Source organism: Nilaparvata lugens, chromosome 6 (assembly GCF_014356525.2).
Source record: "Nilaparvata lugens isolate BPH chromosome 6, ASM1435652v1, whole genome shotgun sequence".
Taxonomy (NCBI): Eukaryota; Metazoa; Arthropoda; class Insecta; order Hemiptera; family Delphacidae; genus Nilaparvata; species Nilaparvata lugens.
The window spans coordinates 27688233-27700260 of NC_052509.1; the positions used below are offsets into that span (position 1 = coordinate 27688233).

At 38.4% G+C, this 12028-nt stretch overlaps 1 protein-coding gene across 1 annotated transcript in view; it reads left to right on the forward strand.

Moving 5' to 3' along the window:
• LOC111062323 (ATP-dependent DNA helicase Q4) overlaps positions 1 to 11343 on the forward strand; it is a gene marked incomplete at its 3' end in the record, with an annotated part of 54924 nt that extends 43581 nt beyond the window's left edge. The window contains 3 exon segments of the mRNA XM_039430581.1: positions 5435 to 5610; positions 9386 to 9700; positions 11181 to 11343. Coding sequence (XP_039286515.1) covers positions 5435 to 5610; positions 9386 to 9700; positions 11181 to 11343 — 654 coding nt within the window.
• Between the last annotated feature and the right edge of the window lie 685 nt (positions 11344 to 12028).

Here is a 12028-nt window from a genome sequence, read left to right on the forward strand (position 1 = left end):
TCCGAAAATGCTTAGTTACTAAGTTAGTGGAAGATTTCGTCTGAATTTCTGTGCCCCTGCTGAAATGAAGCCCTACGGGTATTTGTTGGCTGTTAATTAAGTTCTACAATTCAGCGTACTTTATGTAAAATGAACTAAGAAATTGAATAAAACCGTTTCCAGACCTTTAGCTAAAGTAATTTTCAAGATATGTGACGAAATACCCGTAGGGCTTCATTTCAGCAGGGGCATAGAAATTCAGACGAAATCTTTCACCCTGTATAACTTGGGAACTAATCTTTTTCGGACCTATGTTAATTAGAACGTTTTCCTTCTTTTGATGAGAGGAATCACGCCCTGACTTATGGGAACCTTTTTTCAGAACACTCTGTATGTAATTTGAGAAAAATTACAACAAAAATATTATTTAAAAAACTATGCAAACAAACCAATTTCACATAAAATTATTCACAGGAGCATCAAGTTTATGATGGTGTAGTATACATACCATACCCTATGGCGCTACAGCCCTCTGTGGGCCTTGGCCTCCGCCACGATTCTCCCCCATCTCGGTCGATCCTGACACAACTCTCTCCAGTTTCTCACTCCCATCACTCTAAGGTCCTCCTCCACACCATCTATCCATCTCTTTCTTGGACGACTTCTCCTTCTAGGTCCATCTATTTTTCCATTCAGTGTCGCTCTTGGAAGCCTCTCATTATCGATTCTCCACACATGGCCAAGCCATCTTATTCTCTGGGCCTTGACAAATCTAACAATATTCTCACCCTGCAGTGCTTCCTCTACCTCTGCATTGCTCCTTCTCCTCCATGTATCCGCTGCTACCCTTACCGCACCAAAATTTTCCTGACAATTCCCTCTCAAATACCCTCAATGCCCTTCGTCTTTCTTAGTCATTGTCCATGACTCAGAACCATAGCATACAATAGGTCTGATCAGAGTTTTGTAAAGCCTCATTTTACTTTTTTTACCTAATACTTCTGATGTCATTAGTCTCTTATTTATATAGTATGCTCTGTTCCCACTCATAATACGTTTCTGAATTTCATCTGTCATATTGTTTCCAGCATTGAGGATAGTGTCAAGGTACTTGAACTCATTCACCCCTTCAAATACTCTCTCTCCCACCTCCAAGTCAATTGTTCTTCTTCTAGCGTTCACTGCGGACATTCTCATGTATTTTGTACATCATTGACCTGCAACCCCATTTTTTGTGCCTCGCTTTCTAAGCTGGAAAAGCATTCCCTTATGCAGTTAGCATTTCGCGCCATTAAAACCACGTCATCTGAATATGCTCCTACCTGGCTCATTCTAAAATATATATTTCCACCCAGGTTCAGGTTCTGTATAGCATGATGCAAGGCAAGGTTGAATAATACCGCCACTAGCGCATCGCCTTGCTTTACTCCATTTGTGATGCGTATCTCTCTGCTCTTCCTTCCTCCAATTGCTATCCTTGCCGTAGACCCTTCCAGACTCATCTTCACCAGTCGCACAAGCTTTTTAGGAATGCCAAATGATTCAAGCGCATTGACAAGCTGTCCTCTATTTATTGAATCAAATGCCTGTTTGAAGTCCACAAACAGCAGATGTACATCCCTGTTATACTCTATACATCGTTCTAACGCTTGTCGCATGGTAAATATCTGATCAGAGGTTCCCCTCCCTCTTCTTAATCCGCACTGATATTCACCTATTATTTCCTCTGCATATATTGAAATTCTGTCCATTAATATGATTGGGAATATCTTGTAGGCCAGATTCAGTAGGGTTATGGCTCTGTAGTTGCAGCACTCCTTCTTGTTTCCTTTCTTATATATGGGGACAATGATTCCAACATTCCAATCACCTGGCATCACTTCCTCTTTCCAGACTTGGCAAATCAGTTGATGCAGCTCCCTGCTCAGCCGTTCTCCACCATGTTTTATCAGCTCAGCTATTATCTGGTCATTTCCTGGAGCTCTATTGTTATTGAGTCGTCCAATAGCACGCTTTACTTCATCATGAGTAGGCTCTTCCACATTAATTTCCGGTCCAAGAAAGGTTCTATTTTCTTCATCCTCATTTCTCTGTTGTTCATTCAGTGCAATCTCAAAATATTCCGCCCATCTATCCAACACCTCTATCTTCCTCTGTCAAAGCATTTCCATCCCTGCCATTGCAAATATTCAATCTTGGCTGGTAACTTTTGGTCATGCTTCTCACTTCCTTATGGAAGGCTCTGTCATCTCTCTTCTCTTGCAAGGCTTCAATGTTTCCCAGCTGTCTTTTTAATGATTCTCTTTTCTTTCGTTTACATGTTTTGCTGGCTTCTCGTCGGCTGTCCCTATAATTTTCATAGTTCTGTCTTGTCCTTCTCTGTAGCATTCTTTGCCTGTCTTCATTTCTTCTTTCAATTCTCCTTCGGCACTCCTCATCATACCACTCTCCATTTCTCGTTTTAGGCTCTTCACCAATTGTTTCTTTAGCAGCTTCCACTATCGCCCTTTCCATGCCCCTCCAGTGATCTTCCACAGAATGTCTCCAAGTACCCTGATCAAGCTTCTCCTCCAACCTCTGTCTGTACCTCTCACTTTCCTGAGTAACCTTCAATTTTTCAGAATTCCATCGGACTCTTCTTTTGTTCTGACATCTTTGTTGGTTAGACAGTCTTTCTCTCACCTTAACTCTAACTAAGAAGTGGTCTGTCTCACAATTTGGTCCTCTTAGTGTTCTAACGTCAATCACCGATGATGCATGTCTTTTATCAACTAGTACATGGTCAATCTGATTTACCTGATCACTTCCCGGTACAGACCAAGTTCCAAGGTGGATTCTTTTGTGTTTGAAGCAAGTACTTTCAATGATCATATTACAGGAGGCTGCAAACTGTCCCAGCATTCTGCCATTATCACTTGTTACCTCATGCAATGAAAATTTTCCGGCCACATCCGCCATGAAAGTTTCTTGGCCGACCTTAGCATTGAAGTCTCCTAATATCAGTTTCATATCATATTTTGGAGACTCTTCTACAGTTTTCTTCAGGATGTCATAGAACTCTTCCTTATCATCATTACTTTTTTCTTCAGTGGGTGCATGTACAGATATTATTGTGATGTTTCTGAGGCGAAATTTAATTCTCAATTTACAAATTCTATCAGATACAGGGTCAAATGCTAAAATGTGCTTTTTTAGTTTTTTGTTTATTATGAAGCCTGTTCCGAACAGTCCTGTTCTAGTTTCTGGTCCACTATAGTACATTGTAAAATTCTGTTTGTCAATTCTGCCTTGGCCCTGCCATCTAATCTCTTGCAGAGTCACAATATCCAAGTCAAATTTAGTCATTTCCTCTGCGATTTCCATCATTTTACCTGGTCTAAGCATAGTCTGAACATTCCAGGTTGCCAGCTTCAGATCTTTTTTGGCTGCCTTTTTTGCCCTCCCTGCGCATCTTACAATGCCATCTCCCAATACTGTCCCCTCCTGGAGATCCGAATAGGGGACTGTTCTACCTCCAGGAATATTTGTTGCTTCAGGACCTGTCATTCTTAGGATCGCCGTTTGGCTTCTTTAAAATTTGTTTTTTACAGTGTTGAGTCTCAAGTTCTACGACCAACCCCCAATTTGTAAAAAATTCAATAGTATATTAGTCAAGTTATTTTATTTTCATTTTAATGTATTGTTTACCAAATTGTATGCTCAATGTGTGTTATGAGGGCAATAATGGGGTTCAGTTCCTGGTGCCCTCAAATATGTAAATTTTCAAGTAAATAAATAAATTTGGAGGACCAAAAAAGGAAAAGCAAAAGAAGAAGAATATGACCAAGGGAGTCCGACAGAGAGAATAAAGTAAGAATGGCACAAAGCTAAGTCAATGGAAATAGTGCCATTCTAGAAATTTGAAAGTTCCAAAGCATATAGAAGAGAAGAAGGGAGAGGGAAGAAGAGCTTTGGAAAGGGGGTCCCTTTAGTCGCCTCCTACGACAAGCCGGGATACCTTGGGCCTATTCTGGTGTGACAAATTGCTGAGTCAGGTGGTCAACTCAGGGCTCCCCCAACCCACAGGGGGGGGATGGTGTAGTATAAGAGTGTTCTATGTTCCCTCCAATCTATCAATCAATCAATCTATCAGTAAAATGTTGAATTAAAAAAAATATGGGTTAAGTCAGTTTTTCAAAGATGAATTTAATGCGTTCATAGTTGTTGATTGCCAATAGATAGTACAGGGAATATGCGATATACGATGAATCACCCAGAATTCCTTATCCTTTCCATCTTCCATTTTAGGATGAATGTCAGCTAAGCTAATTTAAATAAAAATTAAATTATTCTGTCATTCTTCAGTAATTAATGATGCAATATGAACAACTCTCTTTCATAAGGTGAATAATTTTTCCAACATTTTCTAGTTTCTCTAGAATCTAGAGCTTATCTACAGCTGGTACCAATCAACTACACTTCAACTCCAAACTACAGTACTAAGTACGGGTGACCTGTTTATTACAGCTGCTAACTTTAGATACTAAATCATACTATCACAACATGATCTTGAATCATGATCATCTTCCCATTCTACGTTAGCCCCTTTGTCGGCAAGTACGAAGACAGGTCTGTAAAATGGATCGATAAATTATTAGTATTAGCCCCCCTATTAAAATTTCTGGACAGAAACCATCCCCAATATTCACACAACATATTCCCAAAGTTTCATGCCGTTCTGTCAAGTAGTTTCCAAGTCTAAACAAACAAACACACAGACATTCATTTTTATATATATAATTAGCACTGATTCATTCATTCACTCACTCACTGATTCATAAGTTAATCAACACTTCAGCTAGGGTCTAGAAATTCAGAGGACTTCAAAATTACGCCCAAGATAGGCAGATTTACGGCGGTTCCTAGCGTTCCCCAACTTCCCCAGACGTTTTACCTGCCTTTTCTCATATTTTTAATAACTAATTGGGAGAAAATGTTTAAATTTAGTACATAGGTTCAGCAAAGGTGTACAATGTTATAAAATGTGTTGTTGTTAAAATACTTGAAAATTACACGAAAAAAATACGCCCAAAATCTGCGTTTTTCGAGAACTGATGGATAAGAAACATTGATATTCGGTAAAGAGGCTCAGCTAGGTTTGAGTCGAAAAAATGTTATTGAAGAAAATTCAGAATTTCGCCAGTGATACGACCAAAATCGGCGTGAGTGGTCTCAGTCAACTGGTGATTGAATGGAATGCAGGCGAGCGAAGCGAGTCTGCTGTTCTCATCTCCAGATGTTTCAGCCGGGGGTCCAGGGGAGAAGTCCCCTGGCTAGACGGATAGAACGAGTGAAGGAAGCCTGCCAGCTAGTATTGAATATAATCCAAATTAATTAAATATATCTAAAAATATTATATCTTTCAAATTATGCATTTTTATGGCATTTATGATTATATTAAATGATTTAATTTCAGGTAAGCTAAGAATTGTAGTGGCTACAATAGCGTTTGGCATGGGTATCAATAAGCAGGACATCAGAGGCATCATTCATTACAACATTCCGAACTCATTCGAGAGATACGTGCAAGAAGTGGGCAGAGCCGGGCGTGATGGCGAGCCAGCTTACTGTCATCTATTTCTCGATCATCAGGCAAGTCATTGAAAACAAATATCTCGAAATAATCCCTTTGTAGCACTGAGCTAAATAACTTGACAACTGTAGATAGCAATTATTGAAGCAGCAATGATCAATCAATTTTTTCAGATAATTACCTTGCTTTTCATACAGCCTAGATGAGTAAATTTCCTACAACTTTGATCACTTACAGTTTTGCCGTAGGTTTGATAGTTCCCGGGATATAAGCTAGTAAAATGAAATCGGTATTTTTAAAATTTCCCCCACCCAACAGTTCTGCTAATAATCTGCTTCCAGTAGTTTTCAAGATCATTCTACAACAAAACTGTGAAAAAGATAGCTGTACCATTTTTTCAAACTAACTTGAATCGTGTTGACGCAACCGTCCAATTCAGTCTCTGTCAAATTTGGCATTATCATGCCAGACTGACCTAAAGTTTGTTCGTACATACGTGTGGAACGGGCTTTATCCTGAACTTATAGCCAATCCAACTTCACGTGAACCAAATCAGAGAAGACTATTTCAAAAAGATGGTTCTACTGGAATTAATCAGGATTAAAAATAACCCGGCTTTTTTCAACCGGCACTAAGTACCTAATTGAATGATTACAAAAGTTCAACAGCTGAGTCATAATTTTGACACAGTCCCACACACATGAACTCGCTCACTCACTTCCATCACCAACAGACGACGAAATAATTATTATTCAGCTGTTTTTCCAAGGATGAATAGTAATTATCCTTTTTTAATGTCCTTCAGCGAGTTTTCCCAGGGATGAGACTTAGTGCAATCGAATCTTTATAATGATAATAAACCTACTATGCTCTGAATTTCGTGAGAATCGTTAGAGCCGTTTTCGAGATCCGGTGAAATACAAACATATAAACATCTAAACATCCAAACATCTAAACATATAAACAGAAGTTGCTCGTTTAATAGTATAGGGTTCATTTAATACAGGGTCTTTCTAAATGATGGACCCATTTTCAAAAATTGGTATTTATTAAAGTAAAAAAGCAAAATGGACAAATTTTATACCAATGGAAAGAAAGTTTCAGTTTTTTTTTTAAACCTTACAAGTGTTCAATATGGTCTCCGGCTGCTGCACGATCTGCGGAACCGTATCACTGCTGCCGTGCACTCAATAACACCAGATACGCTTTCTCGCGTGTGGGATTGATTGAGTACTTTATTTATGTAGATTACAATATATACTGGCTTATACACTTATATACAATAGCTTACAATACAGCAAAATTATAGATGAATTTACATAATATAGACTAAGAAAATAATTATTGAACTGTATATGATATGAAAAAGCAGTTTGTAATATAATAACTATAGATAATAATCATATTGTTATGCATCTACATAAATTGGCGGAGCTTTGGACAAATCAATGTCCATTCTTCGGAAAGAATATTAAAAATATCCTCCCCACTAACTCTCTACCAAAACGTTTATTTCGTTATTTAAACTAAGGATTTATTTATTAATGGAAATATTGTAAAAGTTTTAATCAATATGAATATTAAAGAGAAAAAAACAGAAAATTGATAGAGTAAAATAATTATATAGGTAGATAAGATCAAATAATTGATTAATAAAATGAAGTAGGCTGAAAGTAGATCAGGGGTATCAACTTTCAGTAATATACAGCAGTATGCAGTGGATAATTGAAATAACATGAGTTTATATATATATACAATTCGTTCTATAACATGGTGTAAAGGTTTGTATTTGTGGGATGGGTGGGGGATGGATGTCATGTGATCGTTCTAGGGCCGGACAGTTTCAGTCATTTGTTCCAAAAGATGTTTTTTTAAAGTTAGGATGAAGCTCGCTCGGCTCTCGATGGACCTGATAGAAACAGGAAGTGCATTCCATGCACGACAGGCACTGACTAAGAAGGATTTTGTGAAAATAGTAGTTCGATGATTGGGTATCCTTAAAGTACTTTCTCCGGTTCTAGTATGTGAAGCATCTATCCTCCTACCTTCAGAGACAAATTTGAAATCATCTTTAAAATAGTTCGGATTACCGTATTTCAAGATATCTCTAACAAGCTTGACTATTCGAAAAAACCTCTGATCGGGAAGCTTTAATGTTGAACTAGCAATGTGGGCTGGGGTGATATGATCATGGCGTTGGAGAGAGTAGACGAAACGTAAACAATAATTTTGGCAACGCTGTAGTTTATCATTCAGAGTGACTTGCATATCGTTAAGAACAGAATTACAATACATTAAATGTGGGAAGATGAGAGATTGAACCAATAATAATTTAATGTTTCTAGGGAGGATATCGTGCATTTTCTTCAATGCATGCATGGCTGAGAATACCTTTTTACAAGTTTTGTCCACTTGTTCTGACCAGTCAAGAGTATTATTCATAATAATGCCTAAATTTTTAACTGAGCTACAGTAAGGAATGTCATTACCGTCTACACTAATTTTGTGAATCGATTCAAGGTCAATATTGTTTATAAGACGAGAATATCCAATTATAATGGGTTGTGTTTTGATGGGATTAAGCTTAAGGTCATTTTTCTTTGTCCATTCCACTATCGAATTGATATCCTGATTCATTATTCCAACTGTTTCATTAATTTTTGTTATGGGACAGCTTAAATAGATTTGAAGGTCGTCTGCATAAGTATGGAAACTGGAGAATTATATGGAATTATATCCATTGTATGGATAATGGAAGAAAGGTCATTAGCATACAAAGTGAAGAGGAGAGGGCCCAAAATTGAACCTTGTGGTACTCCATGCATAACGTTTTTCCAAGTTGACTTTTTGTCACCGACAGATAGACATTGTTTCCTACCTAATAGATAGGATTTTAACCAAACTAACGAGTTGTGACTGAAACCAAGAATAGCCAACTTATTCAGAAGGACTGTATGATCAACAGTATCGAATGCTTTAGAAAAATCAAATAGGGTGAGGATGGTGCATTTTCTTTGGTCCATAGCTAACCTTATATCATCAGTGACACGAAGCAGAGCTGTCTTAGTTGAATGGAATTTTCTGAAGCCTGATTGAAAGTTATGAAGCTTACTATTGTTGTCTAGAAATTTTACAACTTGAGCATGAATGAGTCTTTCTAGCACTTTGGACAATGCAGGTAAAATACTGATTGGTCTAAAATCCTCAACTTTATTGGGTGATGGAACTTTATTTAGAGGGCGAACCAGAGCAAACTTCCAGTTTTCAGGGAACGAGTTTGCTACCGCATAGATGTTTGCCGTGCAGCAGCCGGAGACCACATTGAACACTTGTAAGGTATTAAAAAAACTTTGAAACTTTCTCTTTCCATTGGTATAAAGGTTGTCTATTTTGCATTTTTACTGTAATAAATATACTAATTTTTGTAAATGGGTCCATCATTTAGAAAGACTCTGTACATTGAGGACGATCATAGCGTTCCCAGGTAAAAATCCCGGCCCGGCAAGATATTTTTTTCGGGTCAATTCTGTGTTTCTGATGGATACGATATAACATCGGTCCCGACTGCCTAATAAAAGTCGTTAGGTCATGTCAGAGGCCCTGATATTGATCAGGAGCGACCTAAAAACTCTTACACTAGACCTGAGCCAGCCAGGTCACTCGATATTATTATCATACACTTTTGAGAAGGCACAGAATTATTGGGCAGGTTGTAGTGTGTACATCATACGCCTTTTATATGACGATTGCATGCATCAATACAGAACTCAGGGTCAGTTGTGGTCTGTACGGATATATGAAAGCCGTTAACCGAAACGTGTTGCTACTGCATAGGGCGGCGACCTGAACGAACTGCGTCGCCACGTGTTTGGGGACTCGATGGACCGGCACACGATCCGCAAGCTGCTACAGCGCGTGTTCGTACCGTGTCGCTGTCGTGCCGACGTAGCCTGCACTCGCCACGAGGTGGCCTTCCCCGTCGCCGACACGGTCGAGGCACTCGACCTCAAGGAGGAGAGCATCGCCACTCTGCTCTGCTACCTCGAGCTGCATCCCAAGCGGTGGATCACCACTCTGCCCAACAGCTACACCATCTGCAAGGTCCAGTCCTACAAGGGTGGACGGGATCTGTGTAGGGCCGCCTTGAAGGTAAGTACTCAATGCTCATCATGCATAAATGTAATATTTGTTCAAACATACTAATAATTAATGTAATATTATTTTTGATTTAATAGTAATGAATATAGTGATTAACTTATTTAATATTTGATTGGAGTGAATAAAATTATTTGATTCGATTTTGATGTATTTAAAAGTTTTGGACCGGTTGCTCTCCGATTCGAACCCACGAAACAGGCGGAGCGAGCAGGCCGAAGTTTGTAATGCTCCTTACAACTAGACCAAACCCGCCGGCATTTGATTGGTTGGTTAGCAGCAAATGGGCTGGGCTTGAATCTTGATAGGGAATTCTCTTCAATACCATGGCCTCAATGGCATTCAAGTATTTAAAAAAATAGATTTAGGTCCCGGTTTCAATTTTTTTTAAAGCCAGAACAACAGAGGTGCCTAGGTATATGTGTGGATGATAGATTTAAATGCAAGGAGAAATCCATTGTTCTTTGTGAGAGGCTATCTAGGAAGTTCTATATAGGACTACCCTCAGACAGTTCCAAGGTGTTCAATCCTGGGATAGCTCTGCACTATGCAATCAAATCTTCAAATTGCAGAAGAAGGCAGTTGAATTAATGTTTAGACTTGGCTTCAGAGAAAGAAGTGTAAGTAACATTTCAAGGTGAATCTCACCTTACATCTAGCCAGGGGCTCCTCGCCTCCTCCCCCTGGACCCCCGGCTGAATCATGCGCAAATGAGACCACCATTTTCAATCAGAGATTTTTCCCTACTTTCAAATACAGACATTCAGGCTCGATTCAACAGGTTGATTTAGGACCAAATTATGTAGCTCAAGGCTGCTACATTTTCTATTTCTATGATAAGGATTAAAATATAAAATCAATCCTAACATGATTAAGATATTTTCGAGAATTATCGTATTTAAGTCTAGTAGCGTAGTTCTTTGAAATTTGAGATATAAACGATGTAGAGAACTCACAAAGCATATACATCCCTTTTATTTTCAATTTACTTGATTGTAGAAAGAACGCATTGAACACTAGAAAAAGACGATTTTATGTGTAGGCTATTTTTTTGCCTAATTTCAAAACTCGTTCTGTTCTTAGTACGCCTCTAGATGTCCTACTAAACATAATGATGACAGGCAATCATTTTATCAACGATTTGATGAATAAATTAACCGTACATCTTCAGGTGGGTTCCAAACCACCGGGAAACAACTATTTTTATGTCATAAATGATATTTAGAGGAGTCTGCTCTTCAAGAAGTCACTGTTAACAACAGAAGTAGCAGGTGCATGAATGAACTTACTCCAGAGATAGCTCATCAGCCAAGAGCCAACCGATTCCCATATTGATATTTTGAGTTAAATGTTGATTCGATAAAATCTTCGAGTCGAGTATCTCAAAAATATATGAAGATATATACTATTATTCTACCTGAAACTATTTTCAAACTTTTAATCCACCTTCATACTTAACTTGATTTTTTTTCAGTGTCCGCCTCTAGCTGTAGCTGTGTCCAAACAACTCTCCAAAGGAATTAAGAAAGAAAAGCTGGGTTCCCTGAGTTTTCCAATAATCGAGTTGGCTGCTGAACTGGGATGGGATAGTGGTATGCTCAAATACCACTTGAAGCAACTCGAATGGGCTGATAAAGGTGATAGACAATGTTTTTTATCATCAAAATAGTGGTTTGTGTGATCGCTGATGTATTTGAAACAATATTCAGTTTATTATCTCAGTTTAATTACCAGTAAAATAGAGAATATGCTCAGGTGACCTTTTGTGACCTGAGCAAAGCTTTTGATTGTGTTGTGCACTCTCTCTTACTGAATAAATTGAAATTTTATGGCGTTTGTGGAGCAGATCTTAGCTTATTCAAAACTTATCTTGTGGTACGTAGACAAGTGGTGTGTATTGGAGATAAGAGATCAGATGTAGCATGTGTAAAATTCGGTGTCCCACAGGGATCAGTTCTCGGACCATTGCTTTTCATTCTTATGATTAATGATCTTCCTGCTGTTCTAAATTGCCGTTCAATAGTGTATACTGATGATACAACATTTCTCAATAAATGTACTGACCTTCAAAGTCTTAAAACTGAGTCCACTCTGATGCAAGCAGCGACATGGTTTAAGGCTAACGACTTCATGCTCAACGAGAATAAAACTCAGACCATGCACTTCACCCTTAGAGGTGGCTTAGATTGTGTGGATGCAATAAGCGATGTAAAATTTCTGGGGATATTCATTGACAGATATTTGACTTGGGAAGCTCATATTAATTATATATCGAGCAAGAGTGATTTATCTCATTAGGCAACTGAAAAACCATGTTCCAGA